This window comes from Dermacentor andersoni, chromosome 4 (genome assembly GCF_023375885.2).
Source record: "Dermacentor andersoni chromosome 4, qqDerAnde1_hic_scaffold, whole genome shotgun sequence".
Classification (NCBI taxonomy): domain Eukaryota; kingdom Metazoa; phylum Arthropoda; class Arachnida; order Ixodida; family Ixodidae; genus Dermacentor; species Dermacentor andersoni.
Window position 1 is genome coordinate 119,598,769 of NC_092817.1, and position 25,317 is coordinate 119,624,085.

Sequence of the window (25,317 nt, forward strand, 5' to 3'; positions counted from 1 at the left end):
TCATTTCCAGCACCAGTTGTAAATGCTGTGATTTATACGCATGCCGTAATAGAACGACTTCTATCTAAGGAACACTGCCTTAGGTTCTTGAAGTTAGAAGACCAGCGAACTGCTCTCATATGCTTAATAACAGAGGTCCTACCAGAATTTGAAGACTCTGACACAGGCCTGAATGGTCATAGACTTGAACAAGTCATGGACCTATTGCTGCATTCAAGAGAAAAAATTCTTCTAAATAACATGTGCAAAAGGAAAAATGACCTTCTGTAAGCGTCGTCTCGTAATGCGGAATTAAAAAAAGGAAGCTAACTGTCCTGTCCAAAAGTTAGGTTATTTTCATGGCTTTCTGCTCTTTTCTGCCCTTTTGCCTGGGTAATTTGCTGTGGCTTTCGTGTTTTTTGGATAATTATATATTTGCAGTTTAATACATGAACAGTCAGTGTGTTGCTTGTATTTCACTGTACATGAGCTTGTTTGTATGTGGAGTGTTTATTTGATTTGCTTTCGCATTGCCATATTTTCGAAAGGAATCAAGTTCTTAATTCTAGTCACTTGCAATTATTTTCAACAAATATGTTTTGTGTATTTTTGACTGCGAACCATGATTCCTTTACTACTCGACGAATCGGGTACACACAGAGGATGGTTTGCATTGGTGACAGCTGTGCGTTGCTTCATTACCTTGACGCTGTTTGTGGCGGTGACCTGTGTTTCCCGTATATGTGACGTGCTCCAAATCTGAAGTCTGTTCTTAAGTAGAGTTTCTTTATGTCTTGATATTTAAAGGGTATGCTTGTTCTGCAAGTCTCTGGTTCCTACCTTGCGGTTCAATTTGTTACCTTGATGCTTTACTAGTTTTTTTCCCTGCCTGTATTTTTATCTTGTGTTTTTATTTGTTTATGGTGCCTTTCAATGCCTTTCACCAATAAACCAAAATTTGTTATTTGATTCACAACTTTAAGTTTTGCTTCATTCCGGAATGTTTAGCGCACAATCTTGTTTAGAGCAACAATCTTAGAAATCTGCAATGGGTATTATTATACATGTTGCATGAAGGTGATGAGCTGCTTATGTTACCTCCATCATCGTGAATTCACGTGGCGCGCGCCGATGAAGCAGTAGCTGGCCAAACAACTGCACTGCAAAAGTCGCCGCGCGTTTTCTATCGCAGTTATTCACTCACCCAGAGTCCTTCGTAGACCTTGCTTCTTTAAAATATGCACTGTAGCTGACCAGGCCCCTATCTCTTTCACAGCAGGTTCTGCCTTTCTTTATAAATGAGTGCATGCCAAACTTTTTTTTTTCACGCTTGTATAGCGGTAACACTCGCGCTGAATACAGCGGTCGATAGAGATGGACTAAACCATCCTCAAGAAGGGACACCAAGCGTGGCGCTGGAAGCGAGCGACGCGGCCATCCACCTACTGGATGTGACGTCCCTCACATAGCACGCAGGCCTGAAGCTTTTAGGAGGTACTGACTCGGCGCGCCAGCATTTACGGAAAGAGATCGCGCTCCGCCACCCCGACAACCGCGTCGCGCAGGGCTTTAGCGTAGGGGCGCCCGCCGTGCCGTCTCGCGGTGGAAGGGTTCACCAGGAGGGAGCGCGCTTTCCTCCTCGCCATGCCCACCTTCGCACCTCCACCACGCTCCACCCCCTCTGCCGAGACTGCAGCGCACTTGAAACATTGCAGCACCTGCTCAGCGAGCGCCCGGCTACCGCCGCAACGCGAATACATCCCGTCAGCATCTACCGTCAGTATAACCTCCGTTACACGGCGGTGGAACACATTCTGCACCCTTCGGGCTGCAACTTCCCTCTCAGGGTGAAGTTCCGTGCTCTGCTAGCCTTCGACGATGATGCCGGTCTTGCCGACCGTCTTCGAGCTTGTCCCGTGACGCGCCTAGGCATCCTCTGCTCTCGCTGCTGCTGCCACCCCACCTTTCTGTCCCTTCCCCCTTGTGCAGTGCGGTTGAAGTGTTCTCTATTGAGAGGCAGTTACCGCGCTGCACATAGCACCACCTTTCACCGCCCAAACAAGAATCTCTCTCTCTCTCTCTCTCTCTCTCTCTCTCTCTCTCTCTCTCTCGTCCTTGATGTGGTCGTCTAGGGTTGTTGGGCATAATGCCGACGCGTTCGTTCGCTACTGCGTTGACGCCTGTCTGCTGCTTGCTTAAGCAGCGAGCCGCGTGGTAGTTCAGTGCTTTACCTGACTGACATAACACAGGCTCGACTGCGTGACACTCTAATTCCTTCACTCAACCGCGGCGTGTGTTTTCCGCGCCGACTATGTGCGCATATTTCGAAACCGCGCAGCAGAGGCAACCAAGGCGAACCTAATAAAGCAATCACTTGCCTATCACGCCTATTTGCCTGTTTCCCATCATCCCCATTCCTCCAAATTATTTACGACTAGGCTTCAAAATTGTCACCTGACGCTCCGTCATAGTATTTTCCTTCCTCCATGGTTAGAAGAAAGCGGATCTTTATATGCGTCTAACAATGCGCGCAACTCCATCACGGTAACCGAAAAAAATACGTGACATGAATATACAACTTCCTATAGGTCGGAGCCGAGCGTCAGGGACATTTTTTGCTTTCTGAAGATTTCCGCGATAACCAGCAGCGTGTGCAAGTCTGCGCCAAAAATTTCACATCATTCTTCGTATTATACTTTCCCTAACTCTTTGAAGCATGACCATTTGCAAAACTGCATTCCTACATGAGAGCTCTAAACTGGTCTAGTTGCCAACCTCCGGCAGTGCATACATATATAAAAATCATTTTATCGCTAGCCCATCTGTCATATTCGTACGAGCTTTTCCGCTGTGTGCGCTGTTTGCAATTCGGAACTATGTTTCTCTTGTCGCATAATTCCTAGCCTGATCCACCTTTCTTTTGGTCAAGGATATGGTGTGGAATGTCTTTAGACAGCGTACGCGCGCAGCAAAACCGAATAAATACAGCTGTTTACAAAGTGTACGGGCAGTTCGGCTCCATTCGAAGAAGAGAAATGTGCTTCAAGATCTCGAGAAAAGAAAATATATTATCGATGCTTCAGAGAGTTACTCGACCCCAAGCGACCTTCAGCCATTCGACGAGAGAGAGAACGCTCTCGAAAACGGAGCGCACGCTTCCTTGCGTAAGCATTGCTCCCTCCGCTTCCCTCGCCTGTCCCGCTGGCTGCAAACAAACACGATATCTACTGCAGATCACACAGCGGTAGCCTATAGAGAAAATAGCCGCGGCAAATGTGCCATGGAACCCGCACACTTTCCATTTACTGCAGTGCAGTAAACATCGTTGCTGGATTCTGCTGCTCACATTAGCCTTAGTGTTAGTGACATTAGCGGTCTGGTGTGCAGTTTATGCGAAGACGTCATATCCATGGGCAAGTTCTAGGGACATCATAACACCATAGTGCTGCTCGCATAAGGCGTCTGTGTGGTGTCGTAGGTAGCCGTGCCTTGCGAGCCACGATGGCGAAGGTGTCCAAGATTCGCAGTCAACAACTAGTAAGTATGATTTTTTTTTCTTTCTCCGCGAACCGGCCTCTATTTAGGGACTGAGCAAGCGGCTTTCAGTTTGCCTATGCATTGCTGATTATTGAAAAGTCTGCATAACGTTAATTGGTACGTCGTTTATGCTGTTTACTCACTGGTGCGCATTCGTCTTCCTTGCGAGAATGCTTAGCTAACTCTGCCGAAGCGGGCTCTTTTTGTATGTGGCATGAACAACACAGCGCAGCATCTTCACTCTGGACTATCATTGGGCCAGGGTAAGAAGAGTGTTCGCTTGCGTTTGTTTTGTATAGTTCCCAGGTAGTTAACTCTGTGAGCATGTATTTAACACCCGTAGACATAATAACGAAAATAGTGTTGTTTGAGAACAAATACGAAGAAAGAAGTACTCGATGGCGCGGAACTTAAATATTCCCTCCATCGTCATATGTCGGCGCCAACTGCTTTCCAGTATAGTCACGACCACTTCGTCTAACGCAATTTTCATCACGTAGATATCTCTGCAAGGTGACATTAAAAATCAAAACTTTGAAGTGTTCACCGTCTGGTTATTTCGGGAGATGCTGCATTAGAAACAGCGGTCACTGATAAGGGATTTGCGCAGTCGTTAGCAAAATTAGGCACCTCCGTTCCCCTACGTGCATGTGTCAGTAGCTGGAAAGCATAACAGCCCTTTCAGGAACGCCTTCGAGGTGTTAGATTCCCTCTGTTCTGATTCAATCAAGGTAACGCAGCGCAGTTTCTGGCAGAACTTGAAGCAGCTATAAGCCATTTACTGTGCCATAAAAAAAATTCTTAAGGTACTGATATCCTCTGCAAGAGCATAATAACGATGATTACTTTGCTTTGAGTATTGTGAAGGATTAAATCATTGCAACTACTAACCAAATCATGATCGGTATTGTGTAAGCGTTCCTTTGGTTCGATTGTTATCATTTCATCATTCGCGGCTAGCCGAACGCGCTGATATCGGGGCTAGAGCGCCGCTCTGATCATTGCCGAAGCCCGAGAAGGAGTTGGATTAGAATAGAATAACTATGCATTTTTACGACCTTTTTATTATTTAGGACTGTTCCTTCATTTGACCATTCCCGATAACAATAGGCGGGAGAACTAGATTATCACGTCGGTTATTGCCAGTTGCACACTGCACTTATCGAAGAGAAGGTCCTCAAGTGCCAGGGCTCCTTTTTACACAGAAAGCCGATACCTCCGATTCTACTAATGTTTTTTACATCCGGTTTTGTGGGTTAACCATTCCCGGCCCTAGTAGTGACATGGTTTAGTGCGAGCAAAAGATGAGGAGCAAAAATGATTGAAAAGGACAGGACTCTTAAGAAAATGCTGTGCCGGCCAGGATTCGCCGTAAAGGGAAAGCTTTATACAAGCACTAAACATTTTCTTGTGCCATGTAATGAAGCAAACTAAAGCCCCCCTCATCCCAATCTCATCACTAATATTTATTTTCTTATTTAATTTCTGATGCTGTGCAGCAACCTGCCGCAATACCGATGGCGAAACAGAATACCGCCGTCACTAAAACTAAAGCAGCGCTGAACATCGAAGAAGTGGCAAGGCTTGAAGTCGGTGAAACTCCTGAAATCAAAGCAGACTCCTTGTTACGGCTACGCCAACTGTTAGAAGGTACAATTCTGTTTTCTATTTTGCCTCTTAAAAATGCGCCATAGAGATGTGTCTGGTCCCTAACGTAGTCTTTGATATCTTGGTGGCCCGACCATACTGCTACCCTTCAAGGCGTTCAAACTCAGAAGACATTCATAAAGCGGCTTACTGCAGTTAAAGTATTGTTGCACATATTATTAAAGGCATATACTTCGCGATTTGCTGTCTGAACGACATGACATGATGTGTGTTAAAATCGGCAAAAAAATAAGCATTGATATGCTCCAATGTGCTCTGGGAGCTTCTCCGGATTCCGTTGAAAGATGTTTAGTTCTATAAACACAGGGCTGGCTCGTACAATGCCACGTTAACACTGTTCACTCAAAGTATTACAGCGCCTAAAAACGAACTTAGAAAAGCGAGCAGTATGCACTGCGACGTTACTCACTTTTTTAGTCACCATCACTGTCCACGTTGTGCGCTTTATCTCTTTTCTCTCTGGTACTCTTGTTTGAACGTGTCAGTGTGCCCTGCTACAGGGGCGCGGAGGGGGGAGGGGGGGGGCATGCATTTAAATGTGGCGCTCGTTTTTTCGTGCGAGGCATCTCGTTACAACCGCAGCGACTATAGACTGCACAAGGTGGAACAGGACTAGCCCGTGTTTAAAGATCTGAGGCCATCGTCGATGTATATCAGTAAATAAAGAGTCCCTTGGCAAACGCGCCAACATTCTTGCAAGTAATCGAGTCATCCTTGCTAGCAGGAAAGAAAACAGTGCAAGTTAAACACTTGTGCTGTTCAGCACTTCAGCAGCATTCCTGTGCTGTATCACGGAAAGAGCACTGGAGCATCATGGGAAATACACAGGTTATATAAACCACATTCGGACACAAATGTTAAATCTGGGTGGAGGCTAGCGAAAACAGCTGTCGAGATATTGTGGCTGAGAGCAGGGGACTTTTTGTCCCAGCATTATACATTGGCAGCAGACTTTCCAACTGTGCTATGATAAGCAATCAATTCAAATGTCTGCCCTAAATAGTTTCGACATCATCATCCGCCTATTTCTATATATATACTGCAGGACGAAGGCCTCTTCCAGCAATCTCCAATTACTATTATCCTGCGCTAGCTGATCCCAAATTGCGCCGGCGAATTTCCTAGTTTGATCGCCCGACCTTACTTTCTGCCATCCTCGACTGCGCTTCCCTTCCCTTGGCGCCCAATATGTAACTCTAATGATCGACCGCTTATCTACCCTAAGCGTGCATCAGCTGCCAAGCGGCAGCTGATGCACGTCTTAATGTCATATAGAACATCAGCTGTGTTACCGTATTAATGTATCAATGTGTAATATATATTGCCGTGTTAAATCAATATGCATTTTTATGTAACTATCCCATTTCCGATGCGAGCTTCGAGGCTATCGCCAAATTCACGGGGATGGTCCCCAAAAAGCAGCAAAATACACAGATGCATCATGTAGTACTGCTTTCATTTGCTTGAAAAAGCCCTTTAACCAAAACATACGTTAAATTATGGAGTTCTGCAGTAAGCCTGACGATTACGCTAACCTCGGGATTCCGAGCAGCACTGCGGAGCTGCAGAAATCGCTGCCTCCTCTTGTGCAAATTGAAATGTACATTGGAATTTGTAATAGATCCTTTTAATACTGCACTAAGAGATATCGTTTTGGATTTTAGTTCACATCAATTAGCTCTAGTAGTAGCTCTTGAGTCCTAAGCATGACATGATGCTTCAGACACGCTGAAACTAGCCCAGGAGAGAAGGGGATATAAATTGTAATCAAAGGCGCTTACGCTGCGTGTACTCATTATTTCAGGGGAGCCATCCTTGAAGATTCCTTCGAGCGATGACCTTCTGGTAATGTTTCTGCGAGCCAGAAAATACAGAGTAGAAGAGGCCTCCCAAATGGTGAAAAACTACTTCCGCGCGCGGCGAGATCTACCGGAATTCTTTCATGAACTTGTCCCTGAGAAAGTTCCCTTCAGAACCATTTGCCACGACCACAAACTTCTAATGATATCGCCTGAACCAGGCGAGTGTGGCCGGTGCATGGCAGTCATGAAAGTAGGTAAGTGCCCATAGTAACAAAATCCTCCTGCGAACAATTCTTGTCTGCTGCACACAAAGAGAACGTCTTGCCACAAAGGTAGTGGCCTATTTTATTCATTCACTCGAAGCAAGACCAGAGGCTGTAGAAAGCCTCGCCTGCATACCAGTTTAGAATTCTTTTTCGCAGGTACCAAGAGAGGGAGGAACGTGGTAATAAGGTGCACTTTTTCTCCAAAACTATGAAATCGCAAAACTCACTCCTCCAAGTTGCAATCTATTAGTGCATAACATAAACATACATTAGCAGTACAAAAATGTGCAGTTAGAATTCCCAGGCGAACCACCTAACTAAAAGTGGTCTGGGCATGAGTGCATTAGTGAGCAGGCAAGGAAAGGTTCCGGAATAATGAATACGAAAAAATATATCCAAGATGTACAAAAAAATTATAGCAACAAATAAAAATAATTACATGTTGGTTAAATGAAAGAAACATAAGTAGGAGCCCAAGGATATAAACCGTTAAATTATCTAAGAATGAGTAAACTTGGCGGGTACCTCTTCGATACATTATTTCTCGGGTGTAAACACCATAAAAGACAATTCATCAATGATGACATGGTGTGAATTGGCAGCATTTGTTTTCATGACATCGAGGTGCTGCCCTGTCTCCGTAAGAGCACAACAGATAAAACAATAATTATCCCACTTGTCGTTGATTTATGGAGGTTTCCCAGAGACCCTGTTCGAGGGAGAAAAATAACTAGCGAATTATCAACTGAATTCTGAACAATATCTGCTTGGTTTTATTCACCGTTTTGTCCTTTTTTTACTCCGTTCACGCTAACTGGAATTCCATTTAGGTTTAAACGCTTTTGTTTCCAAATTTGCAGTGACCCACAAGATAGGTTATCTAAGTTTATCATATTGTCGCAAACTGTGATGAATGTATGAGTTGTACTGTCATTTCTTCGTATCAGAACAGCTGAATTTTTTGAGGGCACATGATCAGTAGCGACTAATTCTGTACCTTTAGATTTTCTATATTTGCTGCTTTATGAAGTGTTAGCGCTTGCATTGTTGCATGCCTTATATTTTTTAATACATACCAGCATGTACTTTTTTCCGGCTGGCGAGTAGCTCGTGTTTGTCTCGTGATTTGCCTTGGGTGTTTGAATGGCAAACAGCCCCATATGGTATATGCGCAAATGTAACCAGACCATCGCACTACAATTATTCATCTGCTCACGCTATTGTATGGAGAAATACCTTATCTCCAACGTCATAACTTAAGATGCTAGATCAGTGCTCCCAAGCTGACTCCATGCGGAAGCTTATATCGGCGGTCCTTCACCTCTTGAGGTTCACGGGCGTGCAAGAGGAACATTGGAAACGCTTCGTGTTGCACCTGAATTATGTGCAATCCGCGTTCTGTGGGCTCCTCGCCTTTACTTTTCACTTTCTGACCACCTCACGTCCCCTCCAGATGGAGGGCAGCCTACAACTACTATTATTCTTTCTTTCTTGATGTCCTCACCTGTGCATTAATGTTTTCAATCTTTGAAATCGCTGACATGGGAGTTTCTGCTCCATTCTCTGGAGAGTTTCTGGTCTGACCACCAGATAAAGAAACACGCTAGAAATATAACAAGTGAGACCAAGCTTGTGACGCGCGGTGCGCCAATGGAAGTGTTCTCTCACACCTTTTGTTCAAGTTCGCATTTCCTGCCTACCAGCTTGAATACTGTGGTTCTCCAGTAGGAAGTGTGGCCTACACAGCTGGCACAGTGGGACCAAGGTTCAACACAATCAACACGGCAACATGCTTGTCACCCATTTTTCTTTTTTGCTCTAAAAATTCCCAGAAAGTGTCCACCAATAGCAGTGGACAATTCCTCATTATTATTTTCATCCAGAGCTTCCAGTTGGCCTGTATTTAAGGCAGAAAACTAACCAAGTTGGCGCGATTATTTTGTCGTGTTTGCAGCACAGAAAAAAAGCGGGAATATACAAATAAATTGGAAGGAGGCTAATCTTGGTTTCTTCCCATCCTGTCTTTATAATGCGCGTGCACGTTTTTTCAGCACTGTAAATATGTCAGACTACGTTGGTCGGTACTTTCTTTGGAACTTTTAAAGAGCTTCTTTAGGTTCTGTCGCACAAGTATGGTCACTGCTCTCACTAACACGTTCCACTGTGATGCTAAAGAGAGACAGAAAGAAGAAGAAATGCAGACGGGTTAAAAAAGGAGGGAAACTTTGACTTGCTACCCTGCACTGTGGAAAGTGAAAGTGGGAGACTGAAAGAAAAACATAGCAAGAGACAAGGAGCACAGATACACGGATCACCGGTACTCACAATCACCGCCCACTATCACAGAACGGTAGCACTCGTAGCTCAACGAATTCAGACTACAGCCGTTTGTGCAGGTCTGTTGAACTTAAGGAGTGTAACAATTCCCTCGACAAATTCTGCCGCGATGACTTGTGAGCTTGGCATTCTAAAATTATTTTCACTGATAATGGTCTTTGATCAAAGCCTGCTATCGCGATTGCGAGGGATCGTCTCCTTAAAATTGTAGTGAAGACAGCCACGAAAGACGCGCTGAAAATTCACTTCACTACCACAGCCATAACATCCATCAGAGCAGGCACGGTCGGCCTATTTGATTCGAAGAGCAAAATACTTTGTAAAAGCCACTCCTAGCCATAGCCGACAGAGTCCTGTTGGGATTCGAATGTGCAGAGTAGAGTCCAGGTGGGGCTGCTGCTCGCCTTGAGAATTTAGAGGGTTCCACATGGAGAACGTGATCTCTCGTGCGAGCACTCGTACTTGTTTAACGGCATCTGTCCTTAATGATGGTACCGGCTTCTCTTTGCTGCACTGAGGAGTCCACCGACCAATGTTATCGGCGCGATCCTTGTCTATGGCGCCGCAGTGGCTTTGAAGCCTTTCAAATATCACGTGGTTCCCTTTCTCGACAAGAGCATGGATTTGCTGTATTGATCAGTTAGCTATAGTCTAACTTCCATTGATCCTGCTTGGATTGTATTGCCCTTTTTTTCTCATAGTTTTTGAAACTCAGATATGGCCACTGAAGCATCATGATTGCGAAATTGTCTTTACTTGAATATACAACGCCGCCGTGCCAGAAGTGCAATAATGAGGGTAATTTTCAACATATGCAGAAGGCTAAAGAAAGCTTAAGTAAGAAAGAATTTTTTGCAGATAAGCGCATATGATATAAAGGTTAGCTCATGCAAAGTGCCCGAAAGAAATTATGGCACATCACGAAAGAAGCAATTTTCAAAAGTGTAGCAATGGGCTGGAATATTTATTCAGACATGTAGTGCATTTTACGCTGTAAAGGCGTAAAGCATCCGCCAAACATCTGTGACTTTGCCATTCAGCCAGGGGTACCATAGTATAATCCAATGTTGCTTAACATTCTCATCCAAATTAAGTAGAAAAACAGGTTAAGCATTTTCGGCTGCTCTAAGGCAAGGAAAAAAATTGTGACAATCCTGCTCGAACGACCTCACGTAATAGGTGGGTACAAGTTCATTTAATTAATGCAGGAATAAAAATAAGAAAGCCAAGGGCAGACGAATTCGCCATGCTTCATGTGGCTGTTCGAGGCCTTACCAGAAGCTTCCTGACACCGCGCAGCCAAAACCCCGATAGTATGCCACATGTTCTTCGCCAAATCGATCAAAATTCAAGCCGTACTAGGCTCCCAGCGTTCTTCAAATTGGGCGTCTGCGAGCTAACTTAATACATTAGTTACTTATTATGCAGCTGAAGCTGTCGGAAAATGTTTCACGCCGACGCCATTACCTACAGCGAAATCACTCGTGACGTTTTCTCCTTCGGGCAAGTCTACGCATCTCACAACTACGCAGTTAATGATGTGCACTATGACTATTCTTTCTAACAGCGTCCGTGTTTAATTTTGTTAACCTTCATTAAAATTTATGCTAGTGTTTTGCCCGAACTGAATTCTAGAGTCTTACATGCCAAAACCACGATATAATTATGAGGCACGCCGTATTGGGCGACTACGGATGAATTTTGTGTGCGAGGGGATCTTTAAGGTTTCTCCAGTGCCCGTTACATGGGTGTTTTTTGCAATGGGCCCCCGTCGAAATGCTGCCGCAGGGGCCAAGATTTAACTTGTGGGGTACAGCGCGAAGTAGGGACAAGGGACCCAAACCACCCATCAAATCGCCCTTCTAAGGGATTTAACCCCTCGCCGTCATGCTTAGCCGTGCAACACCACAGCCCGTAAGCCATATGGGGGTAGCTGTTTTCCCTGCTCGTGATTCCTTTATCCGACACGAACACGAGATGACAGATTTTCTTTGTGCGTGCGTGTCTATGAGAAAGAGAGAGAGAGCAGATTTAATGAACAGAAACGAGGAGAGATCGGCCTGGAGAGCAGCTCTCTAGCCTGCTACTCCTCACTGATTGTGGAGATCACTGAGGTGATTGTGTTATGATGCAGTGAGCAACTGTGCGTGCGTGCATGTGTGTGTGTGTGTGTGTGTGTGTGTGTGTGTGTGTGTGCGTGTGCCTGTGCGTGTGCGCGTGTGTTTTTGTGTTTGTGTTTTTGTGTTTGTTTGGAGGGGGGGGGGGTTCCCTAAGGAACGTTCAATATTCAGCATTGTGCCATTCGAGTGCAAGTGCGATCCTTGTCAGAGCCATTTCCACTCTCTCTCCAGGTGCTTGGAACCCTGACATCTGCAGCCTTTTGGATTATACCAGAGCAGGGATTCTGTTGAGCGGCAGCTGGCTCCTTGAAGATGTTCCATCAATATGTGGGATCGAGTGTGTCTTGGACATGAAGGGACTAAACATCCATCATCTGACGCAGCTCACACCATCGTACCTGATGAAATTGGCTAACATTACACAGGTGCAGAGTGCCAGCAAATTTCTCGTAACACAATATGCCTTGAAAGGTGGCAAATGGGCTGTTAACTTTCCCGCAGTTTCTTTTCTTACTCTTGTCACATATAGCCATCCAACGCTGACTTTTCATGCGTCCAATAGTTTGGTGGTGCAATGGCAAATAGCAAGTGTCTATGAACACTTGTGTTTGTCGTATTTTTCCAGGAAGGGGCAACGTTTTATTTAATTTCCACCCGACAGAATGTTTTGAAATAGCTAAGGCTTAGAAAGAGGTAGAAAACACATTAATAATTGGTTGGCATGGTTTCGCTAAAGAAAAGAACGAAAGAATATGTGGGGTCGAGTTCGTCATGGACATGAAGGGACTAAACATCTGTCACGTGACGCAGCTCACACCAGCGTACCTGATGAAATTGGCTAACGTTATGCAGGTACAGAGAGACAGCTCCGTTCTCATAACACAATCTGCCGTTATTGTCAGTAAGGGGGCAGCTAGCTTCCCCGCATGTAATTTTCTTACTTTGTCACATATAGACATCCAACGCTCACTTTTCATTGAACCAACAGTTTGGTGATGCAATGGCAAAATGAAGTGTCTATAAACATTGCGTTTCTCGTATTTTTCTATGAAAGGGCAGTGCTATTGATATTTAGGTTTGACCCGACAAAATGCTTTGAAATAGCGAGCACTTACAAACAAGTAAAAGCAAATTTATTATTGGTACGCATTGGTTGTCCCCTTGGCTCAAGAAAAGAAACATATTAAAATGTGGGGCTGCTGAAAAATGACCCAAACACAACTTCCACTAAATAAGAGTAGTAGTGCGGCGCACTTCCATAAAGTGACAATTAGTGAATAGCAAGATACCAGGGTCGTACAGAAAGTAACGAGCAATAACTTTTCACGAATGATTGCGCTTCCTTACCATAAAAAACTGTCTTTATTTTTCAGATTTCTATTCACTTTTTTTCTCTTAGTCTCCCAATTTTTCTGCATTGATTTTTCCCACAGAGCGGGCAGCATAAAATTATCCTTCCGATAGCACACTATTTCAACTTCGTTGACATAGTGTAATAATGCTACAGACATTATCTTTGCTGTCTCATAGCGATGGCCTAGATTTTTCTAGATTTGGAGGTAGGTGGGGGGAAGCACTTCCCTTCTTATTCCTTAAATTCTCTCCACTTTAAAGTAGGAAGTGTTTGGGTGGGCATTCTCGAGCTGCAACGTTACTTTTCTTGTAGTCGCCTATCTCTCAAGAAGCGACGGAACTACTGCAGTGTTTCAACGTATATAGCATCACTTAAATTTTGGAGACCTAAGCTTACAATCCCCAGAACTGCACTGTGCGCCATTAAAAGCATTCTGGCCATTTCGTAGCTGGTTACTTCGTGCTCTTCTTCAATGAGTGCATCAGCGGTCTTCACGTTGTATTCAGTAGCGGCTGTCCGACGGTGACCGTTCCGAGGCTAATGAGCAGCGCTTGTTATGTCATCTTTAGTATGCCTGATCCATCTGCGTACACTGCTCTAGCTCCCTCACGCGTCGCCATGCGCTAGCTATAGCCTCTTGTTCATTTCTGCAGCTTAACTTCGCTTTCTCACCAGAAATTTTAACAAATCAAATTGACAAAATGAGAGGTCACTTTCTGTCAATTTGCTTCCTAGAGTATGTAGGCTGATGATAAGAAATTGGCATCCATGATTGCAGAAAAAAACGTAGCGCCACATCAACTCTTGTGAATTTTCACACATGCATGCAAAAAAATTGTTGATCGATACTGTCAGTGCCACCTTCGTATATCAGCCGAGATTTAGTAAAAAAAGATTTAAAGTAGATGAGAGAAGCCCTAAAACTTTTATCGTTTAGTACTAGAGCAACACCCACAAATGCAATGTATATTTCCTTCTCAGAAATAGGGGTCGCTTGTGCAAATACACGTGAGTATCTCATGAGCAAACGACATAATAGGTTCATGAACAAGCACGCACCCTCTAAAGGCTGGCAATATTTCACTTGGGTGACGTCACTTCTCTTCCATTTAAGAGGAAGCTTTAGCTCGGGTGCTCCTATCTAAATACATGCAAAAGGAGAATTCGTTTTTCTCGGCAACCGCTGTACCAAATTTGCCGAGGTTTGTTGCATTTAAAAGAAGAAGTTAAAATCTAGTGACTGCTTGTTTTGAATTTTCGATTTAGGTTGTTAGTATATTAATAAAAATTCACAAAAACTGAAAATTTTCAGAAAACTAAAATATCAAGTTTACAACTCTGTAACTCACCAATGAAAAACGATATCACAATCCTGTGAATTGCATCTACTATTACATATAACGCAGACAAAATTGATATGTTACACATAAATCTTAAAAAATTTAGTAATATGAAAACACAGCTTTTCCGATACCCTTGTACACAACGTAACAAATTCACCTAAGATATAAATCGAGATAAAGAATTTCTCCGCTTTCAATGATCTAATGGGTGCCGTTTGCAGAACCGCTATATCTGTTCTTGATGTATAGCTGTTAAGTTGTAAACTTCGTGCTTCTATTTATTTTAAACTTGCGAATTTTTGAAAACCTTTTTAACATAAATGAAGCCTTAAATCGAAATTCTGTTTCAACAGTCACTAGAATTTATTTTTCTCTCTCAAACGCAACAAATTTCATTAAAATTTTTCCGGGGCTTATCTCAGAAAAACGTTTTTACCTTTTACATGTATTTGAATAGGCCGCGTCGGAGTTGGGCCCCAGATACAGCATCCTCTTAAGTGGTGTACGGTAGCAAAAATAAAAGCTGGGACAAAAGAAGGCACACAGAGACACACACAGCAAAAAGAAGAGACACATGGACACACATAGCGCTGTGTGTGTCCCTGTGTGTCTTATTTTGTCCCGTCTTTTAATCGCGCTACCGTACACCCCTTCAAGATGCGTTACCAACAAGCCCACATTGCAACCCTCGTGAACATTATTCCTCTTAAGCATCAGATGCGAGTGCTGAATTTATTCATGGAGCTCAGATTTCATAGTGAACTTCAATTGCCACTAATATGTTATATCGGAGCCTGTAACAAACGAGAATGCCTTGGTGAAAACGCATTCACTTGTCTCTTTGGACATTAATAAATAATGATGCAATCAAAGTTGAAGCTTTTTTAGTGCAGGTATTACAGCTGTTGGTGTGCTCAACACTTCAACAAGCATGTAGCAAATGTATTTCTCAGTCACTAACCTGATGACTACTCACCATCGGCAGTTGCAGCTTGGGATGTGCGATCTAAGGCCACCTACATTTAATTTAGGTATCACTTGTTTTCTCTCTATGCAAGTTATTTATAGTGATCCATTGCTTTAAAAAATGACTACGTGTTCTTGTGAAATTGTTGCTTTCCATGGCATGCAACAGCGCTGTTCGAAAGGAGCGACGACCTACAGCGATGCAAATGGGCACGTTCTAAGCCTAATAACTTGTTTGCAGAATAGGTGAAACAGTTTAAGCGACGCCAGCAGTAAGATGTGACAGGTAGGAAGAGGAGAAGAGGACAAAGTAGTTGTCTTTCCACTACTACAAAAAAAGATCCTACGGAGACCAATAAATGTTTTGATGATGATGATGACGACCTAGGCGCCCCGCCACAATATAATAGCTATGTTATCGGTGGTAGAAGATTGCCCCACATGCAACTGGGTGTGTTTAGTCTAACCGACACTACATGAAGCAGTGCAGGACTTATTGCGCCCAATATTGCCCTGGCCCCGATATTACACTAGAAAATATATGCGCCAACTATGATTGGCTTCGGTGTTTGGATTCGTTGACGATTTGAAACTGATATATAAAACAACACCGAGCTGAACCTTCTTAAACAAAGCACGAGGTGAAAGGCGAACAGCAGGGTAGTAAGTTTAAAGAAAAGGCTATAGGTTGACATTCATAGTTACTGTGACCCGAGGAGTTGCTAAAACAATGATTTGACGAAAACGGCTGGGAAATATACACTTATGTTCTTTTTTTGTGTGCTCGAAATATTGAAGTACCGAACACCATTAATTTCTACAAGGTGTAGGTTTCCCAGTGAACATCCCTTTTGCACCCTGTAGTTAAAGGGTCCAACAAGGATGTTCCACTAACGAACTCACCTATGTTATAAATTTTGAAAAAAGGTAAAGATGCGTAAAAGTAGTCTTGACTTCTAATTCAGCCTCGTGGGTGTATTTTTCTTTATTTGTGGACATAAAAGAGCCTCCGTGGAAAATTGGACGTTTGCAAAACGATCGGAGTCATTAGGAAAAGCTCTCAAAAGTGGCAGTTTCTTAAAACGAAGCTGAAACAAAAAACACCGCCATTAGTGCTTGGCGAAAGTGACCTATGATCTAAGGCGCAGTTTCTCGCCATGACCTTCAAGAATGCAACGACGCGTCCGGGTAAGCTCGGAGGCACCACTGCCTTCTCGCCGGTGAGATGAGCGTGCTTTGATTGGTCTCTGTAGTTCTCCCGGCGTTGAGGCGCGAGCCGGCCCGAATGCCCAGCGCCCGAGGCGAGCTGCGACTTACGTCACTGTGCCACCACAAGGTGCACGCATTCGCTGATCAGATGCTGCTTTAAAGGCTTCTAACGAAAAAAAAAAGAAAACTAAAGAATGCTATTATGAGCTCCGTGGCTTTGCCATGACTGTTTCATTGCAACTATACTAATCATTTATACCAAATTTAGCCAACGTGAAAATTTTGTTGCAGTTGCCTTTTAAATGCGCTAATATCCTCATATTGATGAGGGGTTTCCTTGAAAATCTGAGACCTAATGTGTGTCATGTTTACCCAAAACCCACCATTAAACATATCCCAATAGCAAGCCCGTTGATGTTGTCACGTCGCAACCAAGAGTGGCGTCAGCCAGAAGAAGACGATTTCACGTTTAGTGGTGGAATCGGTCCAGACAGCCATCTTGTTTATACATCTTCGTCTTTCTTGTAAGCATTGTAAACACATCTTTATCTGTGACTTCTGCAAAGTAACAATATAAATGCATTATCCGCTCATACAGGACGACAAATTACCTGACGCCAGCATTGTTCCTCATTTAATGCGCTTCATAGAGATACTTTTCAGCCATCCTTACTAATTGAAAGTGGTCATTTTCTCAAACAATTTCCCCCAGGACTGCTGTCCCGTACGGATAAAGGCTGTCTACATAGTAAACTACCCGAAGATCTTTGAAGTGCTCTTTGCCGCAATCAAGCCGTTCCTGCGCAGCAAGCTGCTAAGCAGAGTGAGTGTACTCTGTATTTTCCTCCAGTTACGTTACTTCTGCCCTGTGGGTTCAGGTGTGTACGCGCGTGCGTATCTGGGACTCCCCACAAGCTCCCCTGGAGTCAGCTTTACAGTCCAAGTCCCGAAGTTCACCGCTTCTACGGCGTTGAAATATCCGCAAAGGTTTAGCCGTTCATATGAAGCAAGCTTATAGGCTTGTTTGATTTCAGCCAATCTTAGCCACATCTACACAGTTCTTTGGTCAACTGCGCCATATGTAAAGTGATACCAAAAAGGCACCTTTGCCTCGAACGTCGTACCCGCGTATACACCAGCACTGCTGCCGATTATTACGATTAATATTATTATTAATATGACTGTTGTTGTTGTTGTTGTTGTTGTTGTTGTTTCTAGTGATGTAGCCTTTCAAACCAACCGGTGACGAAAAGGCACGCAACCCGCTTTAGCTAATCAAGCTTTACTGTATATATAAGAGCTTTCACGCCATCTTGAAGCGTGAGTGCGTGCACCACCTACTACTCCTTTTCACACAGCGCTTTTGGTTAAATCACGCAGCATCCTCACAACGCTCAATCCAGCTAAGCTGCCGCAGAAAAACACGGCGTAATTAAGGAAAAGCACCGTCAAGTCAACAGTTCCAAACTTGGACTATGTAATGAACAGCAGTCGGTGATAGTCAACCAACTTATTTGAAGGAATTCAGGGAGTGAGATCTGCCTGAGCTGGGGCGCTCTAGCCTGCAGCCCGGTACAAGGGGAGAGTGAGCTGAGACGTAAAGACGTGATGAGGGATGATGATGAAGTAGAGGGATGCACATAGGTGAAGATAATTTAATTATTCTTATTATCAAATTAGTCCAAAGATGTCATTTAGAAGTGTCAACAGACTTTCAGAGCTTGCAGTCGATGAGGTTATAACTGAGACGTATAAAATCCATAAATGACAATTCTTTCTGTCCTTTCACTATGGCACACAATGTACATAACAGGGTAATATACGAAGGCGAAACAGAAACTATTTGCCCCTATTTTTTTAGTCACATTATGGCTGTAAATGCAAAGTCAGCATATCCATTCCCAGCGGTGGACCTTTCTTGGACCGGCCCGACCTTAACTGCCGGTAGCGTCACCGTACGCCGCTGCTGCCATTTGTTGAAGATCGCGGTTGTGCTTCACAGGTCCACGGCGAATGAACACCGAAGTGTCACTTGTTTTCTATGGAGCAAAGGGTGAACGTTCACCGAAATCCCACGTAGAAGGATTTCGTAGATTAAAACCCACGTAGAGGAAAGAGTGTCTCGCTTTGAGCCGTGGGAGGTTACAGGACAGCAATAGCCGTGTAACGATGCAGCCAAGACAGCAAACCGACCGCGGTTGCGTAGTCAACCGGACATCACAAATTAAGTACTGCGATGGAACAAATCTCTGAACCGGTGTGACGAATATGCCGAAAAATGGTGTAACGTACGCAGAATAGTATCTATATTTGTAACTATACCTGCGGACCTTATTTAGGTTTATAAAAAGTAGGGGTACAGATTTTCTTACTCACCCTCGTAGTTGTCGGTCGAGTTCGCTCAAATGCTTCAAGCTTGGTCTTTGGAGCCTTACTTGCGCTAGCGCCGTGGTGCTTCCTGCTTGAGCTTAGTTCGAGCGTAACTCGTTTATCGCCTGAAACACTAATCACCATAAGGCTGACTTCAAGAAGAGGCAGGAATTACGTGTACAATAAATCCCAGTGAACAGGTACCTGATTATGAAAAGGCACAGTTTCGCCCGAAAAGCGAAGCATCCATTGCAACAGCATATTAGTGGACAACTATACAAAGCAAGGATAATACTTTAATCGGGCTAATGAAATTGTAAACATAGGTGTACTAAATAGTTTAACAAGGATGATGTCACCGGCACAAGCAAACAAAACTACAACTCACTCGATGACCGCGGAAACTCATTGTCAGAACGCGGAAGTGAGGAAGCGCGGCAGCAGCAGCGAGCGAATTGGCCACCGTGCTGCCTCTCACATCAACGCGAACTAAGCCCCGGAAACACTGCGCACGGCTAACTCTGTACTCTTAGCAAGATACAGCAGCCCTACTGGGCCGCCTGGAGTAAAACGTGCTTTCCCCCTTCCACCCTGCCCCCGAAGCTTAGCCCTTGACGGAAGAAGACGTGCTTCCTACCCGCTTTGCTCCTTTGCGTGCGCAGACAGAGCCGCGCTCACCGGCTCTTTTTTACACGCTTTCACAGGGCCTTAGCTGGGTTTTACCAAAGCACATGCATTGTATCCGCTTGTAGGTAAGTAGGTTTAAAAACATAAAATATATTGTTGTGGTGCGCGATGTTGTCAATGAAGCAATGCAACTAATGTTCTGTGTGGCTAATTTGGTTCGAGTTCACACATCCGTAACCCATCATAGCCCGAGCTATTCCTGAAAAAGCGTTTCCAGAATGCTAATTATACCTAAGTGCTTGATTTTTAGTGCTTGAAGGACTTTGCTGCTTCTTGGATTTAAAACAAGATGATCAGACAGACAGCAGCCTAAGCTGTTCCCAAACTAGTGATTTTTGCTTGCCTCGTGAACTATATAGGCTTCCCCAGCTAACGCTAGCTAAGCTGTTAACGGCTGGCGACCGAGCACTGTAGGTCGCATAGTAAGACCTTGCACTGTGCTTTTATTCCTTCACCTGTTTCCCTGTCGGAACCTGTGATTCAATGCATAACCTATATATATATATTATATATATATATATATATATATATATATATATATATATATATAAGAACACTGGTCGCCACTCGGTGAGCCTCCCCCCCCCCCCCTCCATTCAAGGGAGACTTAAGCCCTGGGAGTGTGTGCCGGCGGCTGCGTGTCGGTGGCACAGGTGCGGTCCGCGCGTGGAGGGTTAAAACTGGCTCTCCCATAATCGAGACTAGATGTAGGCATGAAATGGCTACCGGAAAAGAAGATTGGTTGGAGATGATACTGGCCACAACCTTAATATGTGCGTAGTTCATGTTCGCAACGGCACACCACACCGCACCGCACCATACCCCGCCATGCTTTGCACTGGTCCATATGGGCGCAATAGTTTCCTGTCACGGACAGAACTTAGTAGCAAGTCTCGTCTTGGTGAAACAGCCATCAGCGGTGCGCCGGACGTTACCGGCTTGGATGCTGCCGGACGCTGCCGGGGCGCCGGACGTGCCGCGGAACTCGCAGGCCACTCGCGTTGAAAAGAGCACAGGCAATTCGATCTCAGCGCCAAAAGATGACGATCAAGTTTATCTGCCTTTTGGACGCCGCCATTGGAAATGACAAATAAATCTTCAGCGTACTAGAACTTAGAGCGTGAGAGATATTGCGAACAAACATTAGGAAGCGCTTGGAATCAATTGTTTTTTGGAACTTGTTTGAGAAATAATCAGCGCATGTATGCGGCATTGACTGGTTCCCCGGATGATCCCCTTTTAAAGCGACATCGTTACTTGCTGCTAACTTGCGATTTCTCCGCAGGGGTGCTCCGAGGAGGCACATGACGTCACGAGGCACGCCTCGCCGCAGATATTCCTTTCTCTCGCTCCTTAGTCACTACTGCGCATGCGCCACTAGTAGCGCCGAGCCACAGGTGTTCCGCCACTTTGCAGCGCCGCGCCTTCCACCACCGCGTTCCTCGTCGTTGCGCTCGCCTCCGCTCGCTTCGCCAGCTGCGTCACATGCCTAATAACATGTCGGAGAATTGAAAAAGAAAGCTCGAGTGCTCCAAAACCACAGTTGAGGCGGCAGTATGGACAGCGTCAATTCTGATAAGCAGGAGGAGTCCTGGAATCGACACCGGAACGAGATGAAGAGGAAACGAATCGCCCAGGAAACAGACGAACAGAGTGCCGAATGACTGGCTACACGCCGTAACATAGCTAGACAACCAGACTAACCTGGACTTGCAATCAAGTTTAACCAAGGCTAACCTTGCTATGCCTTAGCTTTCGCGACGCATATCCTGGCATAGCCGAGCTAAGCGACTGCCGATTTTTCATTCTCGCAACTTGCCTGGATGGTCTCGTTTGAGTGCCCGCATATCAGCTCTGACTTTAGGCTCAAGGTTACCGAAGGTCGCAAACAGCGGAGAGCTAAAAGCATATTATGGTTAAAAGGTCTCTAGAGAAGCGAGAGACGCGCAGTACCTTTGGCTCCAAAATCGATGAAGCCAAACGGAAGCACGCTAGGCTCAAAAGGAGCAGCGTTGTGTCTCCCACTACTGACGTGAGCGTTGTTTAGACGCACACTCTAAAGTTCCGCAGAATATACCACCTCTTCCTTTCTACTATCACTCTGTGGCACAAACACACGCTTTTACAGTGATCAGATATGTGCATACTACATCGTTCTGAATACAACAGGTTATGTGAGGTAAACGGACAGTACCTTTCAAGTTACGAACGCTGGCGGTTATCCTTTTTTCTTACATCATGCACCATTGATGTGCGACACCTGCAACGCTGGTGACAGCACTTCTCGCTAGGCCAGCGTTGCGAGACGCCCTATAACTTCCAAGGCACTGTTTCTGCTGCACAGACTCCACCGCGTAATCTTAAAGCAGCATCTGAGGAAATGCAGCTCAATGCAAAACCTTGCTATCGCCCTCAATGATTAGTGACGAAGCGACCGAAATATTTTTAATTACCTACTTTAGGACACGTTAAAATTGTGCTATCAAAGACGATCACTATATGAAGCCATGTTTGCTTAGCAACCCTTATAAAAAATGTTGTTGGAAATCTATTGATTTTTCGTCGATATTTCATTGTGCCATCTACAGAAAAATTCTGGTACCCTTCCTTGAGATATTGAGATACACTTCCTTAAAGTGTTTTCCAATAAATTGCGGCCATTCAATTTCAACTTTTCTCAAAATCATCCCTCTAGCGGTTCAAAACAATGTTGGCAGATATTGAGGCCGGACATATCGAAAGTGATGCTAGAGCCTTAAGATTTATGGTAGGAAGATGCGAGTTCTGTTAGAGTCTGCTTCAATTTCGCAAGGGGGAAAATGCTCTGAAGGAAATCATTAAAAAACATTTAGTGCTTTTTTTTTCATTATATAGACAATAATTATAAAAACGTTAATTTCCGCCTGTTCCAGAAATGTGAGTGGAGCAGCTGTATATGTCACATGTAACTTTCGTACCTTTCTGGAGTGAACGTAAAAAAAAAATAAAGCAGGCGGTGTGCTGAAGAAATGTAGATATAGTGTGATCTGGACGGACGCTTATGCAAAATGAAGCCACGAAAAAGAGGTGGTGCCTTGTACTGAATATTTCTCTTGCAACTTTCTTCCTCCTTAGGTCCACTTCGTTGGCGGCGAAGCTTCTGAGTTTTGGGGCCGCTTTCCAGGCGACCTCGTACCAGCGGAATTCGGCGGGAGGCGTGAGCAGTTCGATTATGATCGCCAAGAGAAGTTCGTGCACAGCAGCAGCGCCTTCTTCGAAAGCTTGTGCACCTGCGGATACAGAAAGAATAAGACCTGATAAGAGATTCATAATTCAGTACCCGACATTCAACGGAGCTGCAATCATTCCCATAAATATCACTCGACTGACCCGAAAGGTTGTATATGCTCTGGCCGAAAATATTTGTTCGCATAAAACTGCGAGAGTGTGGCTTCGTCTCTCGCACCAGCTAAGAAGATCTTAGAATTACAACCCGTACTTTCACCTTCAGCACTCTATGGCTCATTCACACATGGTTTCTCAAGGCTTTTGCGTTTTGCAATAATCAGTTGGCAATCACCACTGCTCTTTCCAATCTCTTGCTCGCAAACCCTTTTTTTTAATTTTTATGGCAGCCCTAACCACGGAGACGTGTGCCAATGACTTATGACAAGAGCCTTGGTAATTTGTCAATAGAAATTGGAAGTGGGTAGTACAAACTGACCGCGATTTTCCAGCAATCTCTGCGCAAGGTCAAATGGCAGTCTTGCATTTTATTGCATACGAGCTATTTAAAGCTATTGATCAAATGAATTATTTGACTTACAAAATTTTCTTATAGACATCATCACTGATTTTTGTTAGGACAGCTTTCGCACACTTTGTTTCCATTTCCAAACATCAAAAATTCTAATATGAAAATTTCCTTTTCGACGTAGAGGAAATGCACTAAGCTTAATTATGGAGCATTTTATCGCGACATTTGGAGAAAAGATGAGAACTTGTATGTGCTCTGCCGCGACACCTCGCTTCACTTTTCAATAGATAGGAAGTATGCGCTTTGCGACGCTAAAGAAATGCCCAGCGGTGCTGCTTTCAAAGATCGATTAAGTGTCTTCGTCTGCTCGCCTTCCTATCAGCTATCACGTGTGATCTCTAGTAGACAACTACAACTCTGATTACATCAAACCAAAAATCACGGTACCTTCGGCAGGTCGTTTTCGAGCGTTCCTAGTGCGGTGCCAGTGCACATGAAATTCACCAGCTCGAAATCTAGTGCTCCAAACACATTCGCCTGGTGCTTTCAGTGCACCGCGCTCCAGCTCAGAGCTCTCGAGGACTCTGTCACATTCGGCCTGGCAGCGCCACGGAGATCAAGGGTCCCATAACTTAAAACTTTTCGAATCTTTTTCGATTACGATGGCACGACCTCAAATTTACGTAATTACCGATGCTAACAACGAGCGGTAACCCGCCGCGTTGCTTGAAAAGCCCCGTCAAACGCGCTCCTAGTTTATAAGAGGTCGCTCTTCTTTGCTTTCAAAGCGTATATTAATGCCTACATTTAGCGGATTCTAAATTGGCTGACAAAAGGCGAGGAACACGCTCAAGTGTACAGGTTTTCGATGGGGCCGAGTCAGCACAGTGAAAGTAGATAACCGCATGAAGAAGTTTTTGTCGGTGTCTGCGAATGATCCGCTCCCTCTTAATTTGCTTGCGGTGGCTTGTCGAGTGTGAGTGAGTGAGTGAAAAATTTTATTGAGCTCTAGATTCGCTGTTCTGCGGTCTTCAGATGGCTTCGTCCATCTTCTTGCACAGCGGTCGGTTGCCCTTAGTCCAGGACTCCACTGGATGCTGCTGCCAGTTGTGCTCGCCGAATCAGACCTTCTTGGTTGACCCGGCGATCACTGGAGGGCACTCTCGCCCATTGCTCCGCACTCGGGTTTGGTATAACGGGTACCACGTCTATCTTCTGGCATGCCCCCGTTATGTCGTACAGCGTGGGTGTTTCGTGGCACCAGGGGCATTTGTCATTGTATAGTGTGGGATACATTTTGCTTAGTACGTTTAGGTTCGGGTAGCTTTAGATTCGGTTAGTTGGTGCCTCTCTGCTAAGAGAGTTGTGCGGTGGTAGATACCGCTTTCTGCAGCCCTTGTAGTAATTTAGTATCGCCGAATAGTCTTGGAGTACAGGTTCGGTCCCCTCGAGGTCAACTACGTTGGATGCTCGGTAATAAGTGTACCCTCGAGCTATCCGGTCCGCCTCTTGGTTCCCTGTCCCTTCCGTGTGTACCGGCGTCCATAGTATCCTATGCCTGATTGGTTCTTCGTTTGGTTGACGTTGTGTTATGCGGTCTCCGGAGCGGAGTATGCGGAGCGCTTTGTGCCCTATTCTGCCGCGTAGGTAGTTGTGGCACGCCATTTGTGAGTTTGTAAGGATTGTTAGAGACCGTTTACACCGATATCCCTCCGCTGCCGCTAGAGCGACGGCCGCTTCTTCAGCATAGATTATCGCACAGTCTTGTAGTGATGCACTGGTGATCTCGCGTAGGTTCGAATCAATCACCGTTGCTACCGCGTTGCTGTTGCTCTGCCCCGCTGCTCTGGGGTATGCGGCTGCGTCCACGTATACCTTCGTTTCTTGGGGTGCTAGTGGTTTTTGTAGGCATTCAGCCCTCGCCTCTCTGCGTGCTTTGTGTA

The 25,317-nt window shown here is 44.8% G+C and overlaps 1 protein-coding gene across 2 annotated transcripts; it reads left to right on the top strand.

The window, feature by feature from the left end:
• The first annotated feature begins 3,280 nt into the window (after window positions 1–3,280).
• Window positions 3,281–23,057, top strand: LOC126537542 (alpha-tocopherol transfer protein-like). 2 transcript variants are annotated; one of them, XM_055074344.2, is made up of 6 exons: window positions 3,281–3,516; window positions 5,046–5,166; window positions 6,989–7,240; window positions 11,941–12,134; window positions 17,294–17,404; window positions 22,753–23,057. In XM_055074344.2, exons 1-6 carry the CDS (start codon window positions 3,481–3,483, stop codon window positions 22,933–22,935), a joined length of 897 nt encoding a protein of 298 aa, XP_054930319.1. In that variant the 5' UTR covers window positions 3,281–3,480; the 3' UTR covers window positions 22,936–23,057. The 2 variants fall into 2 exon arrangements, with proteins under 2 accessions (XP_054930319.1, XP_054930320.1); XM_055074345.1 differs by lacking the exon at window positions 6,989–7,240 and having other exon boundaries at window positions 3,286–3,516.
• The last annotated feature ends 2,260 nt before the right edge of the window (window positions 23,058–25,317 follow it).

Bases quoted from the DNA above. Each gene is read 5' to 3' on its own strand.
- LOC126537542 (XM_055074344.2), top strand. From the start codon at position 3,481: ATGGCGAAGGTGTCCAAGATTCGCAGTCAACAACTA. The intron at 3,517-5,045 runs GTAAGTATGATT...ATGGCGAAACAG, and splicing joins AGATTCGCAGTCAACAACTA to AATACCGCCGTCACTAAAAC. The intron at 7,241-11,940 runs GTAAGTGCCCAT...CTCTCTCTCCAG, and splicing joins CATGGCAGTCATGAAAGTAG to GTGCTTGGAACCCTGACATC.